Source organism: Eptatretus burgeri, chromosome 1 (assembly GCF_056783735.1).
Source record: "Eptatretus burgeri isolate ZD-2024b chromosome 1, Ebu_testis_v1, whole genome shotgun sequence".
In the NCBI taxonomy this organism is placed as follows: domain Eukaryota; kingdom Metazoa; phylum Chordata; class Myxini; order Myxiniformes; family Myxinidae; genus Eptatretus; species Eptatretus burgeri.
The window spans coordinates 72,233,586-72,258,540 of record NC_140961.1 but is presented as its reverse complement, the minus strand read 5'-3'; the positions used below and the strand labels follow the sequence as shown (position 1 = coordinate 72,258,540).

At 44.9% G+C, this 24,955-nt stretch overlaps 1 protein-coding gene across 4 annotated transcripts in view; it reads left to right on the top strand.

The window, feature by feature from the left end:
• SLC25A38 (solute carrier family 25 member 38) overlaps nucleotides 1-24,955 on the top strand; it is a 50,107-nt gene that overhangs the window by 7,761 nt on the left and 17,391 nt on the right. For 3 of the 4 annotated variants that reach the window (XM_085887921.1, XM_085887899.1, XM_085887907.1), the window contains 3 exons: nucleotides 17,188-17,312; nucleotides 18,842-18,926; nucleotides 21,205-21,278. In XM_085887921.1, coding sequence (XP_085744047.1) covers nucleotides 17,188-17,312; nucleotides 18,842-18,926; nucleotides 21,205-21,278 — 284 coding nt within the window. Of the gene's footprint in view, nucleotides 1-16,774; nucleotides 16,891-17,187; nucleotides 17,313-18,841; nucleotides 18,927-21,204; nucleotides 21,279-24,955 lie in introns of all 4 variants that reach the window. The other variant, XM_085887915.1, reaches the window with a different exon arrangement.

Genomic DNA, 24,955 nt, shown 5'->3' with positions numbered 1-24,955 from the left:
AATCTACATCGTCAAATACCGCTCGTGAACCATCGTCGTCTTCAGACTTGTATTCTTTACAACTGTGCTGTGATGGGAGGGGATGTTCTTGGCCCCATCATTTTTGATTGGTATATAGTATCATTCCCCCCCCCCTCCCGAGTATGTTATAATAGACTAACAGAAGCCCGTGGTAAAAGTACCATGACAAAAGCCTTAGCATATTATTACACAGAAGGAGAAGAGGAGTGAAGATCGAACACCCCCCTCCCAGAGAAGCAAAAGTTGGCGTTCTTAGGGGTGGATGCTGAGGACAACGGCGATGGGAAAATTGAAGTGGTTTGCACCATGGGATGATTACCCACGTCCGATTGGGGGGGGGGGGTGGAGGCCATCGAGGGAAAAAGCCTTAAGCTCCGTAAGGATTGACACCCCCCCCCCATGCCTTGGTGTATTATTATATCAATGAACAAAGTCATTCTTTAAGTCCATAAAGGGTATACAACAGGTTAAGACTAGAGGGGGAGCACTCGGTAGAGTGCAAAACCTCCGCCGCCAATATTGCTGGGTCACTTAAGTGAACCTGATATCCCATTCATTGTAGGTCAAAACGGATCAGACTCTACTGAACCACGATTGAATAAACTAAACTAGATCGACGCACATGTAGAAATGCCAAAAAAATAAAATCGAAATTTTTTTGAAAAAAAAAGGTGCAAAATTTGTTTGTTTTTTTTTCTCCAACAAATTTTTTTGGGGGGGTTGGAAATCACTTAAAACATGTAGAAATGCAAAAACAAAAATTCAAATATTTTTTCAAAATGCCCACCATAGCGGCCATTTTGGACTTTAGACCAAGTCCAAAATCTAATGGCATGATCCTTGGACCATACCTAATCCCCCCACCAAGTTTCGTCGAAATCCGTCCAGGAGTTTTTCCGTAATACTGTTCACAAACAAACAAACAGACAGGGGTGAAAACAGTAACCTCCGTCCATCTTCGATGGCGGAGGTTAACAAGTGTGGACCCATTGAGGACTAGCAAAGTGATATCAGTTTGTGATGAATGTGAGATGACAGGCTTAATAAATAGTCCTTTTGCTTCAACATTGACACAAGAACAGTCAGGGAGGTGAAGAAATGCTTTTTGAGGCTTTCTACTTCAGATTTTAGGAAACAGTAAAACAGCTAGGAATACTAAGAACAATAGCTCCAGTGCCAGATAATATGCATCCAAGAGTGTTAAGGGAGGTGGCAAAACAAACAAGTGTGATGTTGAATGATATCTTTAACAGCTCATCGGAGTCAGGACAGGTACCATAGAGTGGGAGACCAGCAAAGATGACACCACTTTTTTTTTTATAAAGGATCCACAGAAGAATTGGGGAACTATAGACCAGTTAGTTTGGCTTCAGTTGTGGGGAAGATGTTAACGAAGTTAAGTAGAGATCTGATGGGAAACCATTTCAATATACACTATTCAAACTAATTAAAGGCTGTCATCATGGATTTACAAAAGGGAGGTCATATTAAACAAATTAATTGGAGTTCTACGAAGCAGTTTCTGATGAGGTGGATGAGGAATGTGCAGTGGATGTAGTGTATCTCGACTTTCAGAAGGCATTTGATAAGTTACCACAACAAAGCCATGAGCTACAGTAAGAACTTGTGTAATGGCTGGCTCATAAATGGCTCATAGTCACTAAATGGATTGCAAATGGGCTTCATGATAGGAAGCAGAGTCACTTTAGATGGGAAGGTGTATAGGTAGGAGGTTGTAAGTAATTGAGTACTTCAGGGATTAGTTGTAGGACCATTATTATTCATAAGCAGAGTACCCGCCTGATGGGCGATCTTGTTCCAAGCATGCAACACGTTCTTCTGATGCATACCTTTATTTGGGTGGTATATAGGCAAAAAGAAAATAACCCAGGTTACGTGCATGAAGCAAAAACATATCTACTGCTTATAATTCAAAACACCTCACTGCACTGGAAACTGTGGAGACTGGAATACGATGCTGTAAATTGTGGTGACTTGTAATACCCTCCCCATCTGGAGGGGGCACTTCACGATACACATTTTCATGGAGAATTTGTGTCTCTCTCCCCCCCCCCCCCCCAAGACCACCGGCAAAGATAAAAAGACCCCTTTACATTAATTGGGGTCATGCTGATCCTCTTTGGCAAGTCTGAATGTAACTGGTCCAGAACTATCGGAAGAGTAGTGCGACAAACAACCTCAAAAATATCCAAACACACAAACACTGGTCCGTGAATTATAGTCAGGACACCAGCAAATACAACCCATTGCTTCGCTGACATCAACATTAAGGGGGGGTGGAGGTTGAGGGAGGTAGATAGGAGAGAGGGAAGGGCGAGGGCTAGAGAGGAGAAAGGAGGAAGGGGGTAGAGAGGAGACAAAGGATAAACAGTGACGGCATCCAAAAATAAAGGTTTAGGTTAAAATATTCTTGAGGTTATCGTATGTGCGGAAATTAAATAAAGCCATGGACACTGGCATCTCCGGGCGTTTATAAGCGATTCAAAGGTATGAAAATGAATGAAGAAAGTGAAAAAAACATTTTTGAGTGCTTTATCATTAAGAAATTGTTGTGGCCTGTTCCAACATAGCTCAGCTGTGGATCATATAGGATCCCTTTAACTATAAAAAGCTGGTCTTCACATGCCCACGACAGTTAAACAAATTAAATGAATTTGTTTAAATAATGACTTTATCCACAAAAGAGTTGCTGAACAACCCTCGAGACATCGCAGAGTTTAATCGTCCGTGAAATAAACATTACAAATAATCCACCACGTTGCCTGCTTATCTGTGCACGCGTCATGTGGTGCATCGCCTTGTGGTCCATGTAAACATTATAACTTTATTTTATAACATTCGTTTTTCACCACATTTGCTTTCAATACCTATCAAGTACCTTGGGAAACCCCCAAAAATGTAAGCAAAAGCTGAATAGCTCCTGCGAGCAAGCGTTCCCCCACACAAACCTAACGCATAGCCATGCCGCGGGCGTGTAAGAGATCTATGTAAGATCTCTTTAAAGCCGACCTTGGCCCAAGCCCGCTCAATAAATAAGATGAATTTGTTTGAATAATCACCACAAAAGAGTTGCTGTTGAAAGGAGAACAACCCTTGGGACATTGAAAAGTTTAATCACCCATGAAATAAACACATTACATATAAGCCACCACCCTGCCTGCAGGTCTGTATACATGGTCACTCGCAACCATTACAACTTTATTTTAAAACGTCTGTTTTTCACCAGATTTGCTTTGATTCCCTGTAGAATACCTCGACAAACCTCTGGAAATATAAACAGAGATCTGACAAATGTTATGGATAAGCAGTCCCTCTGGGGTACAGGGGGCAAGGTCAAGCAGTGAATGCATATTATGTAGTGTTCCTTTAAGGTTCATCTCAGTTATTTGAAATGAAATGCATTTTCCTCATGATAAAGGCGTTTTTGGTCGGATTTCCACACAATTTGTTGCAGTCGAGTTTGAATATGTCAGCGACAATAAAACGTGGAAATATAAATCAAATCAGAGTTAAGCAAGGCCACGAGGCAGCCCAGAACATTTGAGAAGTTTCACATTCGCCATACAAAATCTCTATACGACCTAAATTCATCAAATTTCAATGGATTTTCACAAATTTTCGTCGAGTCTGAACCTACAGTCGCAAATACCCAAAGGGAAAACAGAAATCGAATATAACTTAAGATAAAGTCATGAGGCCGTTTGGAAGCATATGGAATGTCCTCACATTGCTTGTATAAATGTACAAAATGACATTAAAACGACATTGAAAAAAAACACCCGATATTCACAAATCTTGCTGCAATCGAGTGTTAAGCTACCTGGGCAACTGTGAAAAGTGAAAATAGAAATTTAATAAAAGTTCAAATAAATCTGAGGCTGCTCAAAGCAAAATCCTTTCCAACATCATAAAACACGATGTTTAAAGCATCCATGTACAATCCTTATATAATCTAACAGCTTATAACATCAAGCAGGTGAAGAAATACATAACTCTTTGGGGAAAAAAATGCATTTTGACCCCTTTACGATCAAAAATCTGGCGTGGCCTAGCATCTAACCGAGGCCTCACTCGCGCCGCCGTCAGCTAGGCCCGATCTTAAAACATTAACTCGATAATTATTAATGATAAAAACGCACAACTTACCTTCTCGGAACACCCTCGTCTCTCCAAACATGTACTCGTTACAGCTGCAGAAGCCATTGGCAGTTGTCTCACACCAGTCTAAATCCAGCTCACATTCTCTGTTTTTGGATGAACTTTCCAATGCTTGGCGAATTCTGCTTCAAAATGGCGAATTAAGACCCCTTCAAGGGAGAGCGAGATGTCTGAGGATGCACCTGATAAAGGATATAAATAAATCAGGCTGTTAATTATCTTCAAAAGGAGTGTTTTAATTAATCCAAACACCCAATTTTCACTCATGCACTCCCTTGGAGTTCCCTTAGTATGCATGCAAAGTTTCAGGCTGATAGGTTTCATGGATTTGGAGTTATGGAGGACACACACACACACACACACACACACACACACACACACACACACACACACACACACACACACACACACACACACACACACACACACACACACACACACAAACACACACAAACACACACACACACACACACTCTGACATTTATTACCTCTGCCACTGAGGGTGAAGGAGGTTATGTTTTCAACCCTCTATGTTAGTTTGTTTGTCTGTTTGTCTCTCTGTGTGTAGGATATCTCAAAAACTTGTGGATAGATCCGGATGATATTTGTTTGGCATGTTTGGTGTGTGACATGGATCAACTGATTCAATTTCGGTGAAGATCTGGATCCAGATCCGACTACTAGAATTTTTGAAGTGATTCTTCACCATTGAGAGATTGGGCTAAACTCATATTTATCACAATATCTCAAAAAGTTGTGGATGGATTCAGACGAAACTTGGTGGACGGGTTGGTTGTGTGACAAGGAAGAACGTATTCAATTTTGGTGAAGATCCGAATCCGTATCTGGATATGAGAATTATTTAATTATTAAAGAGATTCTTCACCATTGAGAGATAGGGCTCAAAAACGATATAATACTGCACTGCTGCACAGCATGATATTTCGAAAATGTATTGGGCCGAATATGTTCTCGTGGATCAGACATTACGTGGTGGAGGTATGCGCGCTACCGATCGCCCTTCTATTTGGTATAGATTCACATCAATGATTTGGACAGCGATATCAAGAGTCGGCTTTTACAATATGTAGATGATACAAAGCTTGGAAATAAGCTAGATAACAGAGAGAGTGGTGATCAGATTCAGGAAAGTATTGATACTTGCATGGATTGGGCAAAGTATTGGCATATGCAGTTTCACCTGAATAAATGTAAGGTTCTGGGGATGGGTATAGGAACTATGAAAATAGGGATTACATGATGCAAGGTGCTCCACGGAACCCCTTCGCGCCTCGTACAGAGTTGTGCGAAGGCAATTAGACTGAATAAATGTCTTGGAACATGTCACACAGAAGAAGGATCTGTGGGTGGTAATAGATATGGGGGGTAAGCAGGCATCACAGTGTCAGGCAGCTACAGGTAAAGCTGTTGTTACGGATCCGGGGTTTGAGGTTCGTCACAAGGGGAAGCCCCGGTCCCTCCTGAACGCCCGGTCCTGAGGCCGCCAGGCACAGATAACTCCGTGCACTGGTGGGTTGCTAAGCAACCACTAACACCGATTGGTACTGCCAATCCTGGTAGGTTTTCACTCCTTTGCGTAGTACCTTACTTGTGGATGGCCACACCAAGGGGGGTCTCGTGCCCTCAACACACACCCAGATTACTGCCGAGCGATACAATGGGTGTGCGCTGGCTAAAAAGAGCAAATCGAGTCGGGTAGAACCTCCCGGCTAACACTAACGAGCAGACTATGCTGTTCCAATGGAGGAAAAGACAGATGACCTGGTCAGAAACATCTCAAACCTTAACAAGCACATTTATTTATTCAACACAATCATTTACAATGAGACGTAAAGGACACATTTCTTCACAATCAAACAGAACACATTCATTTGCCGTCAAATTAAGCACAATGATGGGTATGTACAATCAAAGAAACGGAAGCACATTCAGAAGATACGTGAGGAAACTTATGAAGATACCTTATGGAGCCCACTTAAAACGATCTTCTCTGTCGCTACACACAGGACATGACGCATCATCAATCAACCGGGAAAGATAGGCGAGAGTATGAGAATTTGGAGAGAAGAGTGTAGTTTGTTACGACTCCGACTCATCCGATATTGACAGTGTGAGCCTGCATTGGTTCCAATGTGACTGGGGAGATGGGATGGGGTGTGGAAGGAGGTGCTCAGGGTAAGGGTGTGTCAGTGGTGTGTGGTTTGATTTACACAGATGGTTGGGAACCGCAAGTTCATGGGTTGGTACAGAGGAGACAGCAGATGAACAGTGCTCTACGGAACCCATTAACGCCTCGCTCAGAGTTGTGTGAAAGCAATTAGACTCCAGCCTAAGCAGGGTCGAGCAAGCGTGTAATCTTCCGCTCAGATAAAGCCACCGTACAGTCAGCCAATAATGTACTGGTGCAAAGCTCCGCTCTCGAACCCCTCGGTGGTGTTTCTCACTCTGCGGAGATTCCCTGGCAGCTTCGTTTTCGCTGGCGTGTGGTGAAAGTAAAAGAATGTAATCCCTTCTGTCCATCAATTATGTTCCACTCCAACCATTATTCATGCAGGTTTTACAGTTATTGTTGGCAGGACCTATTTACAAGAATGGACTTTATGACGACGAATGAAGGTTTTCTACGGGAGATGAGAGTCCATCGATGAAGGAGATGAAAAGATGAGCAGGTGATGTTAAATTACGAGAGGTGAAGCATTACTGAGGGAAGCATAAAATGTGGAGGTGAAGAACAGCAGGGAACAGGATACTGGATAGAATACTGTACAGGAGACTGCATCGATAGATAAAGGAGAGGTCCGAGCTAAACACACACAACGCATATATCCCTCAAACCTCTAAGACACAGGAAGGGAAATCTAATATACTGTTGTGGTTGAGGAAATTCGCAAACCACCATTCAGGTCCCGTAGGTGAGATATCTCTGTAAGTACATGTGTAGTTAGCCCCAAACCCGTTGTTTAGAGGGAATAAATGTGATTCATTCGGGCTGCGACCCTTTAAGATAGCCGTTTTTCTGTTCTATCTTTATTTTGAACCAACCACGTCTCAACCGCCATCACACAACAACCACCAACCGCAACGCCGCTTCACAACAACAACAACGCCAACAGCCACCACCTTTACCTTCACAACTCGCTCTCACAACCATCGCATCACCGCCATTCCAAGCGTCACCGTGGCCAGGGACCGCCACTTTAGACCCTCCACCACCTTCGCCTCTCCTTCTGCGGCCATTCCCGCACTGCTTGTGGACGCCGAGCGTCAGGCTGTCCTGGACTCGTACAGGGCGCGCGCCGAGCAGCGGGTGCAAAAAGCGGCCTTTCCGAGGAGAAGTCGGATCAGGAATGATACACGCCCACTTCTGATCCGTCCTATCAGCAAGCGCGGGGCGATTTGGCCCCGCCTCCAGGCGTGTCGGAGTAGAATCGATATAAGCAAATTCGAGGATCAGGGGAGGTTCACGCCCACTTTTCCTCCGTCCAATGGGCGAGCGTGGCTCCGCCCCCGAGCTCATCCTGATCCGGAAATTTGCATATGGGTTCTCCTGCCGTACTATAAAGCGCCGAGCGCGGGGCGAATTTAGTCAGTTTTGGGCTTGGGCGAGTTGGAGAGGTGTGGCGGCGGCGGAGTGTGGCAGCAGCAGTCAAGACGGGTCTGGAGGAGAGTCAGTCTGTCGGGGTTCAGAGTCTGTCGGGGAGCTGCAGAGAGGGGAAGCCGGGAACGCGGTCGAGGTCGCAGTGGAGTCGCTCGTCGCGGGACCCAAGAAAACCAGCTATCCTCTTTCCCCAGAGCATCAACAATTTCCCCCCTCTTTCCCCCCCGCGCTGAGATAGTGCAGAAAGGGGGCCCCGTTCTCACCCCATTCCAAGCAGTGCCAACGAAACCCGCGGAGGAGCGCGGTGTCGGGGCACCACCGCCACATTTGCGGCTCATCACAAGACGGGTAGGCTCCGTCCGGTCTCGCGCCCACAGGCCCCGTCTGCCCCTTGTCTTTGAGGGTGGCCCTTTTCTTTTGCTTTTGAGTATATGTGTTGTCGGCGCCGTCTGTAAAGTAAAACTGTGTAATTGTTGCCGTGTGCTCGCGTAGTCGGTAGTATCTCTGCATTGTTGTGTTTCTTTTGTTGCAACTGCTTTTGGTACATAATTGTTGTAATTGTATATGTGTGCCGCGGAATAAATGTGCCTTATGTTGAACTGTTTTTCCCATTTCGCTTCGTCTTTTCTTCAATTGAATCTCCATCTTACTTCACGTAAAGGGTTGGTAGTGGGCTTAATACGCCCGATAATTAATCAGAACCGTCGAGGTCGATGATATAACACCGCTCGGTTATCCCGATAGTACGGAACGGGTCGCTTCAGTGGCCCATGTCCGGAGTCGACCTGCGGCGAGGTGCGATCGCCCGGTCTACCCTCCGTGTGGGTACTTAGGTAGGTCGAATTTAGCGAACAACCCTATCCCATGTGGGGGGGGGCGATTGGCACGATCGTGGTGAGGCCGAAAGGCCCACCCGTGACTAGTTCCCGGCGTTAGTCCGAGAGGGTCACGACAGAATTGTCCGTCCTGTGGGCGACGTGCCGTGATTCGAGTTACGTGGCCGCTCGCACGCCGGCGGGCGCGAATTCGCAACAATACGAAGCTATGAGGAGCTTCCTTGGCTCGCTCGACTAAGCCATGAGGAGCTATCTAGACGAAACACTTGATACACGAGAAAGTAGGTGATTGCGAGGGGATCTGGTAGAGATGGTTCAGCTAATAAAGGGTATAGAGTCAAGAGACAAAACAAGTCCAGAAGTGTTTTTCTTTTTAGCAGAATGGACAGTGACAGGACCAGGTGCCACAGTCTTTGAGTAAAGAAGACGAGTTCTGGAGATGTGGATCCAATGCTGATTATGCATTCACTAATCCAGCTCTGGTAATAGTTACAGGCAGCCACCTTTACCTTAGGACTGCAGTCATCTAAATTCCTTCTGAGAGCCACCAGCATGGCCAACAGTACTCTAGGCTATGTCAACGTGTTTAGACAATGTCAGGTTATCTGTGATAGTGACACCAAGGTATTTACAGTTATCAGTATTCTGAAGGACTGGTTGAGCAGGGAGTGCTGTATTCTGTTCGGTGGGTCTGCTTGGTCACTCTAGGATTTCACTCCATCTGATGACACGTTTAAATGCCCTCGTCTCTCACTCTGCACGCGTTCTGGAAGAGATCAGCCCAAGTTATCTGGACCTGTTTGCCTCGACACTGACAATACCTTCCTTTCCCATTGACAGAAAGGAAAAATTCTCGGCTCTACTTTTTTACATACGACAGTGTTCAATCCCCATCCGAAAGGTTCCAACGGAGCATCTGGCTCATTTCAGTTGGTTGCGAATATGGGGCCGGCCCAACCACCAGAGGAAGGGCTATTTCCCACTTTGTTCCAAGACCAACCTTGTAGAGTTACAACATAAATTGGAGGACTTGGAGAAAATGGGGGTTTTTGTCCACCCTGAAGATGCGGGTCGATCCGTAGAATACCTCAACCCATCATTTCTTCAGACAGCTATGATGGTTTTTGACTAGTAATAGCATTTTCTGACGTAGGCCGGTATAGTAAACCTCAACTTTCTCAGATGCCTGACGTTGATTCGACCCTTTGGCACATCGAGCTGGAAATATATCATGACTGAGTGACCTTACCAATACTCTGAACCAGATTCTGCTGTCAAAAGCTTCCATGAAGTACTGTGGTGTGCCCCCCCCGTCCCCCCTTTCATTGTGTTCTGGTTTCGCATCGTCTTCCATCGGTATGCCAGGATCAGAGACCACTTTGGAGGAGTTCATGCGCCGGGTACTTGGACATCTACTTGAAGAGGGCATGATGGCAAAACTTGCGGACGACCTGTACTTTGGTGTCGAAAACTGAGAAGAATTCACAATCGGAAACACCTTCTGCAAGGCCTTCACAAAAAACAGTCAAAGTCTTTCTGCCGCGAAGACAGTAATTGGGCCGACAATCTCAATCAAAGGTTGGGTCTGGAGCCAAGGCAGCATTCACGTTTGTCCCCCATCGCATCGCCACGTTAGCATCAGGCCCATCGCCTGTGAATGTTTCTGGTCTCCATTGCTTCATGGAGGGTTTTCAAGGTTATCCCATAATGCCGTGCGCGCCGCCATGTTGCGGAGCACTCAGTTCCGTTGCATTCTGTTGCGAACACGTTGAATCAAGCGAGCGAACCCTGTGTGTGAAGCAGGGATCGATTCGGGAATCGAACGTCGACTGGTGCGCCACGTGTGCACCTGAAATCAGCCAAAGAGTACAGAACAGTCAGACACGATGGACGGTTTTACGATCGGTGCTTGAACTAGATCGCCGTAGATCTGAGACATACTGTAAAGCTCAACAACCTAATGTTCCACACACAAACCATTTGAATTGATTTTTGAACGCGATTATAGTTTGAACACGGTTATAGTTTGAACGCGAGTATTCTTGACGAGTGTATGACGGCATTTTACAATGTTGTGGTTTTTGGAGTCGTTTTGTCACAGGGACGCCCACATACAATGGCCGAGAAGGAATGTCGACTCCAGCATGTTGCACTGTACTCTCGTGTTTTACTCGGTCGGGGGGTCGGTCGTGTTAGGAGTGGGGGTCGGGGGTGAGAGCGAACGAGGCAGGAGTGGGGGTCGGGGGTGAGAGCGAACGAGGCAGGAGTGGGGGTCGGGGTGAGAGCGAACGAGGCAGGAGGGGGGGGCGGGGGAGAGAGCGAACGAGGCAGGAGTGGGGGTCGGGGGTGAGAGCGAACGAGGCAGGAGTGGGGGTCGGGGTGAGAGTGAACGAGGCAGGAGTGGGGGTCGGGGGTGAGAGCGAACGAGGCAGGAGTGGGGGTCGGGGTGAGAGCGAACGAGGCAGGAGTGGGGGTCGGGGGTGAGAGTGAACGAGGCAGGAGTGGGGGTCGGGGTGAGAGTGAACGAGGCATTAGTGGGGGTCGGGGTGAGAGTGAACGAGGCAGGAGTGGGGGTCGGGGGTGAGAGTGAACGAGGCATTAGTGGGGGTCGGGGGTGAGAGTGAACGAGGCAGGAGTGGGGGTCGGGGGTGAGAGTGAACGAGGCATTAGTGGGGGTCGGGGGTGAGAGCGAACGAGGCAGGAGTGGGGGTCGGGGGTGAGAGTGAACGAGGCATTAGTGGGGGTCGGGGGTGAGAGCGAACGAGGCAGGAGTGGGGGTCGGGGGTGAGAGTGAACGAGGCATGAGTGGGTTCACTTTCTCATTTACCTTATTGTTCGATATTTAAAGGTTCGGATGGATCAATGTCTGAGGAACCAGAAATGTCATTCTGGAGATGTTCTGGAACCAAAGTTCCCGCCAGTACCCCGAGTACTCCCTCCTTTGGGATCCGATAAGATGGCATAGAGGTCACGCCTTGAGCCGTCTAGTCCGTGTTTCCCTACCCGACTACAATATGAACTCCGATTGGTGACTCGCTGGTAGCTTTGCATGACAAAGTGCACCGTCCCTCGGATGGACGTTAAGCCGGATGTCTCGTCTCCTGGCAGTAGTTGGTGGACGTGAAAGGTCCCACAGTGTTTATCAATGTAGATTGTAGTCGAGTTATTATATGTTAGGTCTGTCCACCCCTTCTTCAAACATTTGAACCAAAAGGTGGGAATCATTGGGACCCATTAGTCGTAGTTGTAGTAGTTGTAGTTGACCCTCCCCCCCTCTTTAATTTATATCCCATGATGACCTTGACGACTCTCCATCCAAAAATACCCTACCCTCCTCCCTTATTTTTGACTGTGTATCCCTCCCCCCTCATTTTGCGTATGTAATATGTATATGGTGCATAGGACTTTATGAACATAGATTCTTGCAAAATTGACTTTCCCAAGAGCAGTAAGCGTATTCTTCCTGTCACTCAGCTATTACATATGTATATATATATATATATATATATATATATATATATATATATATATATATATATATATATATATATATTGTTGTGGTTACCAAATTCGCAAACCACCATTCAGGTCCCTTAGGTGAGACATCTCGGTAAGTATATGTGTAGTTAGGCCCAAACCCGTTGTCTAGTGGGAATACATGTCATTTATGCGTGCTGCGACTCTTCAGGATAGCCGTTTTTCTTTTACTATCTTTATTTTGGACCAACCGCCATTGTTACCACCGCCAACCGCGTCTCAACAGTCGTCACAACATCAACCACCCACCACAACGCCGCTTCACCACAACAGCCACGACCTTTCCCGTCACACCTCGCAACCGTCGCATCGCCACCGTTCTTGCGCCGCTTGTGGGTACCGGTGTTGGACTCGTGCAGGGCGCGCGCCGAACAGCGTGTACAAAACCACGGATTTTCCGCTCCAAAAACGGATCAAAAACGACTCACGCCCACTTTTGTGCCGTCCAATCGGTGAGCGAGGGGCGATTTGGCCCCGCCTCCAGGGCGTTGGAGGGCGGTCGCTATATGCAAATTCATGGATCAAAATGCATTCACGCCCACTTTTTCTCGGGCCAATGGGGAGCGAGGTGAAAGGTTGAAGGCAGGGGATCAAAGATGAGAGAGCGAAGCCACGGGGCTTATATAAGCGACCGCGTTCGTCAGTCAAGTGAATTGAGAGTTTGTCGTCGTCGTGTGCGTTGGAGTCGGAGCGAAGAGGACGGAGCTGTGGAGAGGCGGCGAAGGCAGACGAGGGGGTGCTCGCGTCGTGCCGGGAGCTGCACACCAGGGAGGCCGACGGCGCGACCTGGTCGAGGTGGAGACGCTCGTTGCGGGACTCGAGGCAGAGTAAAAATCCTCCTTTCCCCGAGCATCAGCAACCTCCTCCTGTTTCCCCCCGCGCTGAGATAGTGCGACCAAGGGGGCCCCCTTCCCACCCCCTACCAGACACTGCCCGCGAGGCCCGCGGAGTTGAGGCACCATCGCCGCTCCGCGTCTCATCACCAGACGGGTAGGCCCGACCCGGTCTCGGCCTCAGGCCCGCCTCATCCTTGAGGGTGTTCTTTTCCTTGGTTTTGGGTATGTGTTGTCAGCGCCGTCTGTGAAGTAGAATTGTATAAGTGTTGCCGTGTGCTCGGTAGTCGGTATTAGCTCTGCATTGTGTTTCTCTTCTTTTCTATGTGCTTTTGGTGGAATTGTATATGTGTGCTTTCCGTTCATCGCGAATAAATGTGCTTTATGTTGAACTGCTTTCCCGCTTCGCTTCGTCACTTCTCTCATTGAATCCTCATCTTGCTTCACGTAAAGGGTTGGTAGTGGGCTGAATACGCCCGATAGTTAATCGAACCGTCGAGGCCGACGATAACACCGCTCGGTTATCCCGATAGTACGGAACTGGTCGCTTAAGTGGCCCGTGTCCGAAGTCGACCTGCGGCGAGGTGCGATCGCCCGGTCTAACCTCCGTGTGGGTACTTAGGTAGGTCGAATTTGGCGAGCAACCCTATCCCACGCGGGGGCCGATTGGCTCGATCGCGGTGAGACCGAAAGGTCCACCCGTGACTGGTTCCCGGCGTTAGTCCGAGAGGGTCACGACTGGATTGTCCGTCCGGTGGGCGACGTGCCGCGATTCGAGTTACGTGGCCGTCAGCACGCCGGCGGGCGCGAACCCGCAACAATATATATATATATATATATATATATATATATATATATATATATATATATATATATATATATATATATATATATATATATATGTGGTATGTACGTAGTAGTGTCTATGGAATGTTATGTATGTGTGTAATGTGTGTACGTATTGTCTATATGTAATGTGTGTAATGCATGTATGTACTGTATTTCTGTAACTTTGTATCTCCATGTACTGCATGGATGGATGTAATGTATATAATGGATGTATATATTGTTGCGGTGCGAGGAACCGCATGCCTCCAAGGCAATGTCATCCAACATGTAGTGGTCCCGAGACAGTTATTCCATTAATGTACGTTTAGATGGTCCCTTCCCTTTTGTCTAGCGGGACAACGAGACGTGCGTTGCGGGGATCTCATAGCTCGGTCTGTTTACACCACTAACTTCATTTCTTCTACTCTTCTTTTTCTGCTTATTCCTGAGGTAAATCCGAATTTGGGTCTTCGCGTCGACCAGCAGGCACTGCGCTCGGACACCCCCCTGTGGAAACCGCAGCCCCCGCCCTTTACTGTAAGCAATGGGTCCTCACTCCTCACGGAGGCCAACACGTGCAGCACGTGCCGTGGGGGGTGGGAGGATACAGCGATACCCTCAACATAACTTCTGTGGCAAATCATGGAGTACGCTCGGCAGCTCGAGCTTCCGATGATCTGGCATGAGACCACTGATTGTATTGAAAAGGAATATGAACGAATATCTCCTAAAGAGGCCGCACGGATGTTGTTTTTCACAACACAGAAGCAAGTGACCCAATATCGGCGAGAGTGTGGCTGGCAGCTTGGTGCCAATGACTACATCGTCAGAGGCCGATAATCGAAAAACAACGACGACGCCACTTTGTACAGAACACAAGTGTGCAAGACACAAGCGGCTCGTTCTTTTCAACCCATTTCTGGATTTAATTACATCGGCATCTTCTTTTACCTCCATTTCTCCATTTCATACTTGTATCGATGTTCTTTTTCATTCCAAACCGACATCGAATTATTACATCCGATCATTTCCATCAATTCCTGTCACAGATCGGGGATGGCACACAACACCGCAAACACGATAGTAGATACGGGTAAACGTGAGCGCCGACCACGTGGGCCAATGGCGGGCAAAACCGTTCGCAGCCCGTGATACTTTATCATCGCACAGGGCACGAATGGCACACATCTTGTTCTGGTGTGTGCGTGGGTTTATCCTAACACCTTACCGTCGATCCTCGTGGTGGCCGTGGGTGTTCCCCGGAGACGACACGACCCTCGGCCGGATCACTTGGGCCGTGTAGGAAGTGGACGGAGGGAAGTGCAAGAAATTTATCAGGGGTAAAGTAACTTTCGGGCTACTCTGTATGTATGTATGTATGTATGTATGTATGTATGTATGTATGTATGTATGTATGTATGTATGTATGTATATATATATATATATATATATATATATATTTTAGGGTGTACCACTTTTGCAAAAGTAGTTGCTGGAATGAAGCACTATGTGCCTATCGATTCCACTGGTGGAGTTAGGTGATCGACCAAAGTTTAAAAATTTTCCCGCCTTTTTTGACCGCGGGCCGGCATTTTGAAATTTCAGGAAAAATCCATATTTTTGGAAATAATATTGATTTTTGAATATTTTAAAATATATATTTCTCTGTTTAGATGGCCGAATGCACTTCAGTAGGCGCCATTATGATAGTAAGTACACGTAAATATTATTCACAAACTTGTCCCGACATTTTGAGAAGGGGTTGCCATTTTGGAAATTCAGTGAAAATCGTATATTTTGTGAAAATCTAATGATTTTTTTTTTTATTCTTTGTGTACTTGCAGATAAACCTTGACTGACCAATGGTCAGGGCTCCTGTGGCTATGTGGGACAAGTTCGCTAGTTACAGGAAAATTTGCGAAAGTGCTAATTCTTTGCGTGTCATAAATGATCTCGCTGAAAGAGGAATTAAGCTAGTGTCTGACTTTATTCATATGTGCAATGATGAGAAACAACGCCAAGCATTGCTACAGTGCATGGAAGAGCACAGGAAGCTTTACCCAGACTATACAAAACAAACTCTATGTTCTCTATCAGATATCTGTGTGGTTGCTTGTTTGCTAGATTGTTATGTTGTCATGTATGAGAACCATGTCGCTTAAAACACATTTTGTTGTTCTCATAATTAATTGATCATGCTCTCATTTGTCATAATGTCTTCATGAAAACGCTACTACTGATATTTTGTCAATGCCTAACAATGTGCCGTGCAATAATTGTCAAAATATAGGATTTTTCATTGAAATTCCAAAATGGCAACCCCTTCTCAAAATGTTGGGACAAGTTGTGAATAATATTTACGGGTACTTACTATTGTCGGCATGTCCGCTAAGTGTCACAGCAATTTCATAGGGATCGTGTGACGGCGAGCCGAGTTTTTAGTGTGCAAGCTTGGTATTATAATAGAGATGTGTATATATATATATATATATATATATATATATATATATATATATATATATATATATATATATATATATATATATACACACACACTGTATGTAGTGTTTTTATGTTGTGCATGCACATACTGCATGTTATGTACTGTATGTATGTTTGTAACTGACTTTGGTATATTCAGACATCTTCAAACATCCCCTGGTGGTATGTGTGCTTGCCCAGAATTTGATGGGAAGCTGAAGCTGGAGTTCAGTTGTAAAGATATACGTGCACAAAAATAATTTGATTAAAAACGAATTAAATAATGCAACTATCACAGAACATGGTTTATATGAGCGGTTTGAGAAGAACAGTACTTAAGTGCTCGTCATAAATAGATCAGCCCAGAGCTTCAGCATGTTTAGATAATTTTACAATACGAATTTTAATTATTATTTATCATTATTCCCCTCTCCCAGCAGCTATGGTTGTTTATTAGACCTGCGGGAATTTTCAGGTTATCTGTATCTGGTGACATGTCAGGATGGCAACGGAGAGAATAATTAAGAGGCTGGAGAGATCTGAAGCATCTGATGGGGTGTGGACCCTAGTTTTACTTTTCCACAATTCGCTTTCCCTTCAATTTCCCGTGTTGAGGTTTATTGTTCAACTGCATGTTTGATAAAACATCCACACTATTGTTTTTTTGGTTTGTGTTCTTCCATCCAACCTTTATTCACCCCATGCATCGATGCAATGACAAGAATAAAATATCCAGAGTTAAGGGTTTATATTTTCATTGATTTATTGTTTTGGCAACAGTTGAGATATCAAACTATGTTCCTCATGTTGGTTCATGACACTGATCATTAAAAGTTGTGCCTCCACATTCCAGGCCCAGCCGGCGATCAAGGCATTTGTTTGTGGCTCTCTGAGTGGTACCTGTTCAACTCTGCTCTTCCAGCCACTTGATCTGCTCAAAACACGACTGCAGCTTACACGAGGAAACTCTGCACCTGGGTACTGTACTCACCAACACTTTTTTTTTTTTTAAATGTAGGTAACTGATATGAGCATTATCCACTGTTGTGTGCTGTGCGGCCAATAAATGTTCCTTCGTGCACATCCCCACCACCTCATCATAAATGTCTTCACTCCTTAATATAACTGTCATTCTTTTCTGATTCAAAGAATGTGTAAGAACGTTTTACGGCGAGATATTAACTATATATATATATATATATATATATATATATATATATATATATATATATATATATATATATATATATATATATATATATATATATATATATATATTTCTCGGAGCGAAGCTCATGGAAGAGCAAGATAATATGATATGACAGTGGGACTGATATCAAGGGAGGAGGGGAGGAAACACTGAAACTAGCAAATAACATGGTTAGGTGAGGAAAGGTTAATGGGGTAATAAAGATCATGAGCCAAAAATTGAGGACAGCAAGTCCGGGTGTTGCAATGCTCGCTTGAAGCACTGGAGGGAAAAGTGAGACAGAAAAGCCTCTGGAAGAGATTCCACAGATGGGAGAAGTGAGGAATGAAAGAGTTGAGATGTACAGTCAGCCTGGATTTTGGGATTTTAACGAAACGAGGAGTTACTGTAAGAATGTGTACATCCTGCAGTATATACGGCGGGTTGGAGGCCTGACAGAGCACTGTTGGATAAGAGATTGTATTAAACGGGTAGACTAACGACCTGCTTGTGCTAAGTAACCCGGTGCTTTTGCCTCATCATGGGAGAATCCAATTTTGAGAGCTTTAGATTCCACATAATCTTGGAGAGCTGCATGTGATGCTGGGGCACCGGCCCATAGCGGAGAGCAATATTCCATTGAGCTTTGGTAAAGGCCTTGTATATTGTGAGTAGCTCTGATTTTCCAAGGAAAAACGTGGATCAACTGAGGATGGCCAGTCTGTGGCTCGCTTTTGGGACCAGCTTTGCTGTGTGGTCAGCACAGTCAAGATAGCTAATGGTGAGTTCTAGAAGTTCAAGAGACCAGTGGATGACCAAGGAAATAGATGTAAAAGGTGCAATGAAATGTAACGTCTGCAAATCTTTGCTGTAGTAGATGGTCATGCTAGTTTGCGCCTTCCAGAGTGATTTTATGAGATTGAGAGTTTCTCAGAATTAAGGACATGTTCCATTTATTAGACAAGAGTCTAATCATGAGCAGAGAGACATAGCCGCCATCTGCCCAAGCAGAGGGATGGGGGCTTTTATCCCAGGGCCCATCACAACCCTGGCATAAAAGCATATCCTTTGGCATCTTCAGACTGAGAAAACAAAATGTTTCAGTTGCAGGACAAAATAGCTACGGTGAACATGAATGCATTGCTTTTTGGTTCTCTGTAATATTTTAAAGATTGCTTGGAGATCAGCATTGAGATGAGAGCACTGTGAGCCTCTTGTGCTACTCAATGGTCAAAGCTCATGCTGCAAAGGCAGAGCCATATTTGGTGACGATCGAGCAGTGTTGTGAAATGTGCCTGTGCCCCTGCTATGCGTGCAGGTTGCGAGGAGCTGGTCTCCTGAGCTTGTTGGTGCAGGTGATAAGAACGGAACGTCTCAAAGGCCTGTGGAAGGGAGTATCACCGGTGAGTTTGGCGGTGGACATACATGCTGATTAAATGTAACACCTGTTGGTAAATGTAGCATGATGAGAATATCTGCTTTACAGGATCATGACTTGTGCATCAGCATAGTCTGTCACAGAAAACAATTGTGTACACTCCATGTGCTGTTGTACCTCAATGGATATTGTTTGCACATTTGTCACGTACAGGTAATGGTCCTGTAGCTGTGCTGCTTTGGTGCACGAGTGCAAAGAATTGCATACGTTGCACCTTTTGCATATTGTTGTGGGCCGGGGATCGGTGGCGAGAACGACCACTCGGTGGGGGAGGTTTGCGTCGTCTCCCACCAAACTCCCCGGAATTGTAGGCCGTCGCTTGGCTAACTCAGTGAGCCGGAGGGTCGTTGAACCGACCGTGGTCACCAATATTTCAACCGCGTAGCGTAGGGTCTATTTGTCTATAACCAATTTACCTAATTAACTGTGCGATTTTGACTACCGGGGAAACCACGCCCTCGGCACGTTTTGCTCGAACAGAGTCACTCTACCGACTGCGGTAGAGTTCCGACTCCCAACTCCGGTTCAGGTGCAGCCGAGCGGAAACTGCCAAAGCCGTGCCAGCTGAAATAAACGGATTATCGGGGACAAAAACCCGGCTAAACTCAGATCCGAACCATGCTGGACCAATGCAAGAAGGGACTGAAACAAACTGGGGGCATTTCTAACAAGTTTTATTTCCAATAAATGAAGACACAAAGCAAGACTTAACGCGAATATGCAAGAAGTATTTACAGTGATCCAAAAACACTTATTCAGTTCTACTTAAAGACGAGCCACACGCAGACACACAAAATGAAAAGAAACCCAGAGTCTTTATTGGACCCTCGCAGCCGTGGAGAGAAACAAGCTGGGGCCAGAGTTCGGTGGTGTACCTGACCGTCAGAGGAAGGGCGTGCTCCGCGATGCGGCACCTGACAATGGTCGCTGGTTTGGTCCCAAGTCGCACGTGTGGGACTCGAGGTTCGTGGTGGAGCTCAGGTGGTGAATGGCCGGGGTCCACGGAGGGTGGTCAGGGTCGCCCTTCCCTTACTCGTAGAAGGCTAGCAGAGACACGTTCAACGCCCACCAAAAACTCTTCAAAAGAACTTTTAAAAGACTCTCCAAGGCCCCAAAAAGACTCTCCAAGGCCCCAAAAAGACTCTCCAAGACCTCAAAAAGACCCTCCAATACCTCAAAAAGACCCCCCAAGACCTCAACAGTACACTCAACGAGTAACAGTATCAACGCTGCAACTGCCCCTGCCGGGAAACCCCAGCCAGTCTTCCACACGAGTTCATACTTGACGAGTAACAATATCAATGTTGCACAGGCAGTCGTGCAAGAGTTACAACGTTTAGAAGGAATGTTGGTGGAAGCGGCAAGGAACGGCTGCAAGACCCTGCCTTGGCAAGTCATAGTGCTTGTAGACAGCGGGTGGGTAGTGGATAGTGATGGGGAATGGAATGGTTGTTCGTTGTTCGTTGGAGGGTTCTTTGGATGTAAAGATTTAATAACCTAACTAAAAAGAAATGGCAACGCATGCCTTTGATTCTCCCACTAGACAAAAGGAAAAGGATCTAACTCCACACATACATAACGATGTAACTGACTTTTGGGACATCTGTATGTTGAATGCAAATGGTTTCCAGATCCGTAACACTACCCCCCTCCTTTTTATAGACTCGACCCGAGTCGTTAATTTTCGTGTGGCATGTAGGTGTAGTTTTTTCCCCTATTACTTTTTACCTACGGATCCCTGAGTGCGACATTTGGAATACATGTCCCAAAAATAAATAACCTAGTGCGTTGCGTAACTAAACTAACACTCACTCGGACAATTTGACTATATTGCCGGTGCTAAACAAACAACAGGTGGGTTAAAATCATGTACAGTCCTAATATTTACACTACCCGTGGCTCAAGACCTGTGACTTGAGGACAGAAAACACAGAAAAGTTAACAATTGTGGGTGAGTGCACACCAGGTACTGATGGTCAGACGTCTTTAGGGCCTTCAAAGGTCACTTGATTGTCGTTGAATTCTTTTTTTAAATTTAATTTTAGCTAATGGAGGCAACTCACCCTAACACGGCAGGCCATACGCCGTCTCACAGGCCATTTGAACTGGCCTTAATGCAACAAGATCTCGACATAACATACCTAACGACATAACTGACTTTTGGGACAATCTGTATGTTGAATGCAAATGGTTTCCAGATCCGTAACAATATATTAGCCTCAATGATCTCCTTATTGTTTCAGTCTTTCATGAGATGCATCCCTGGTGTTGGAATATACTTCTGTTCAATCCATTCCTTGAAGTCTTGCTTCTTTCGGTAAGTAGATGCACCAAAGCTTTGCCATTCTGTGTTCTTATTATTCTGAGCTCATTTTGTCTCAAAACTGGTTGATCTCGAGATGAATGGAAAGCTGAAAATTATATAATATTTGTTTTAAGGAAAAAAAATGCACATCCAATCAAAAAGTAATCAGATCTACTCTGCTAATCCAATAATAAACTAGAAGGGCACTCAGTAGAGCGCATACCTCTGCACTGATCCAGATAATCACCAAAACTGAATCAATTAATCCTTGTCACACACCCAACCTGTTCACCAAGTCTCATCCAAATCCGTCCACAACTTTGAGATATCGTGTTGTATATCATTTTTGGCCCGATCTCTCAATGATGAAGAATCACTCAATTATTGAAGCCGGATCATCACCAAAATCTAATAAATCTGTGCTCGTCACACACCCAACCTGTCCACCAAATTTCATCCAAAACCGTCCACAACTTTGAGATATCTTGCACATAAACAAACAAAAAGACAAGCAAACAGACAGATAGGGGTGAAAAACATTACCTCCATCCACCTTCGGTGGGCAGCGGTAACAAGCAAGAACAGATCCAGTCCCAGGCAACGTTTCACCCGCTTCACAGCGAGCTTCTTCAGTCCAATACACCCCGAGCCTCGGCACGTGTCCGCTTTTATTCCCGAGGCGACAATTTGTTTCCCGTCACGAGAGGTAAATTGAGTGCAATTTTTTTATTTTGCCGAGCCTTAATATATAAATGCCAATCGCATTATCGATGGTCTGCTCTGCTATTTTTTATTATTTACTCGTGATCTGGTATTGTACAGTATGTGTGGGTGCGTTGCGTGTGCCAGTTAAGCCTCCCCCTGTGGCATAGGGGGAGGCTTAACTGGCACATGTACCCACTCTGTTGCAAAGTTTGTTTCTACAGTTCATGCCCCCAATTTTTCATGGTACCTCAGAGTTTCTTGGACCACTAATGGTACTGTACCTGATGGTATTAAACTACCATTTAGGTTTTTGGTTTTTATTTTTCGCCCCTTTTTCTGCCAATTTCTGAGCTGTATCTCGGAGCCGGCTGGGACTTAGAATGAAATTTTGCATCAATAATGGGAATACAAAGTATGTGGGGTCGACAAAATTTTTTTGACCTTAACCTATTATTAAGGTCATGACAATTATAGACATTTAAACATCTTTTTCACCATAACTATACGAAGGTTTGGCCGATCAGAACGAAATTGCGCTCTCTCGATATCCTAATGCAAGGCGCACTTATGCTTAATTTGCATCATACCCCTTCGAGAATAATTTTCCTCCCATTTTCATGATGTTGAGTTTTATGAATAGGTTGTAGATGGGGACACATTTTCTGAATGTACACTCTATCCATAAGTGTTGAAAGTCATGATCATATGACATTCCGAAAAAAAAATATGGCCATCATCGGATCGTGGGTGACGGGGAGGCTTACTCTTGATGAATCTCCTTGTGATTATAAATATCTAGTTCTTGTTTTTGTGTTTTCGGGGAACGACCATGAATGGGTTGGCAGCTGGGTTGAACATGGTGAGATGTGGGTTGCATGATTGGTGGGGTCTCTGTTGGGTTTTATACGTGGTGTTGGGGATCGAGCGTTGTTTTTTTTTGTTCATCTTATCCAGCTGTTTGCACCATTGAGTTTTTGCCATTTGTATCAGAGGTGTGTATTGTGTGGGTATGTCCACAGTTTCCCCAGTTAGACGACCCTCCTAGCTTTTGACATGCCATGCTTTGAGTATCAGTCTTTGTCGTTTGTTGTCCGTTCTGTCTAGGATAACGGGTCCCATCCAAGTCAAATTTGTGGCCAAATTGCAGGCAAAGCTTATGGCTGACTGTGTTACCTTTCTGAGCCTAATTGCTCTCTCGCGTTCATCTCGCCTTTGTTTCAAATTCCTTCCAGTTTCACCAATGTAGAATTGGTCACAGACTCTACAGTCTACATGATGAATGGTAAACTACTCCTGATTTGTCACCAGTTGATATACAGTCATGCGCCACTTAACGACGGGGATATGTTCTGAGAAATGTGTCGTCAAGCGATTTCATCATAGAGTGTACTTTCACAAGCCTAGATGGTATAGCCTACTACACACCTCGGCTATATGATATAGCCTATTGCTCCAAGCCTACAAACCTGTACAGCATGTTACTGTACTGAATACTGCAGGCAATTGTAACACAATGGGTAAGTATTTGTGTATCTAAACATATTTAAACATAGAAAAGGTACAGTAAAAATATGGTATAAAAGATTAAAAAAAAAAAAAAAAAAAAGGTTCACCTGGAAAGGGCACTTACCATGAATGGAGCTTGCAGGACTGGAAGTTGCTCTGGGTGAGTCAGTGAGTGAATGTGAAGGCCAAGGACATTATTGTAAATTCCTGTAGATTTTATAAACACTGCACACTTCGGCTACACTAAATTTAGAAAAAAAATTCTTTCTTCAATAATAAATTAGCCTTAGCTCACTGTAACTTTTTTACTTTATAAACTTAAGTTTTTTTTGTTTTTTTTTTACTTTTTGATGAACACTTAGGGGCCATTATGAACAAAATAACACGAGATTAAATCAAGCACACGGAAAAATGATGCAATCAAGAGACGTGGTAAACATGGGATGTACGAGGCTGCTGCGTAACACGGCACTCTGTTTTACAGTAAACTATTTTTTTATAAGTAGAAAGAGTACACTCTAAACTAATGATAAAAAGTACAGTATAGTAAATACATAAACCAATAACATAGTTGTTTATTCTCATTATCAAGTATTATATACTGTACATAATTGTATGTGCTCTACTGTACTTTTATACGACTGGCAGCACAACGACGTCACTCGGTGATAGGAATTTTTCAGCTCCATTATAATCTTATGGGACCACCGTCGTATATGTGGTCCGTCGTTGACCGGAACGTCATAATGCGGCGTATGACTGTAGTGTCCTTTAGTTTTGAAATTGCTTTACGGATAGTACGGAGATTTGTAGACTGCAATAATCCATGCACTGCGTATTATCTTGCCAATCCTTTCGGAAAGGCCCAGGTAGTATGGCGGTGCACTGCCCAAGCATGTCTTTATCCTTCCATTCTGTCTGTTTTGGTTCTTTCAAGGTGGGGAGTATCCCTTTGCTATACCAATCATTGAGCAGGACTCTTCCAACTAATCTACTTTATTTAATTGCATAAGCTTTGGAAGATAACAGTCCATGCCTGTCCTGCCAAGGTCCATGCATTTGTGGGTGATTGGGTTGCAGGAGTTAAAATCCAGTAATCTGTTGGTGTGGGTTGGTTTCCTGTAAACCGAAGTCTTTAAGGTAGGCATTTGGCTTCTGGTAGACATCCACATCCAAAAAAGCAAATTTACTTTATTTTTCAATTTAATTTGTGAAGCTAATGCTGGGAAATACTTGGTCAAGTTGCCCAGGAAGGTGGTCTACCATGTCTCTATGCACAATGGTAAAAAGTGTCATTCACGAACCTGTTCCAGTATCATGGGAGCCAATTCTTGTGAGACTTGAATATCTTTTGCTCGGGCTTCTCCATCAATCGCCAAGTTAGCCACAACAGCCATGACCGGTGAACCCATAGCTGTACCAAATATTTGTTGATGATGTGTACCGTTCCCGATGAAAGTCATGCTATTTAGACACAT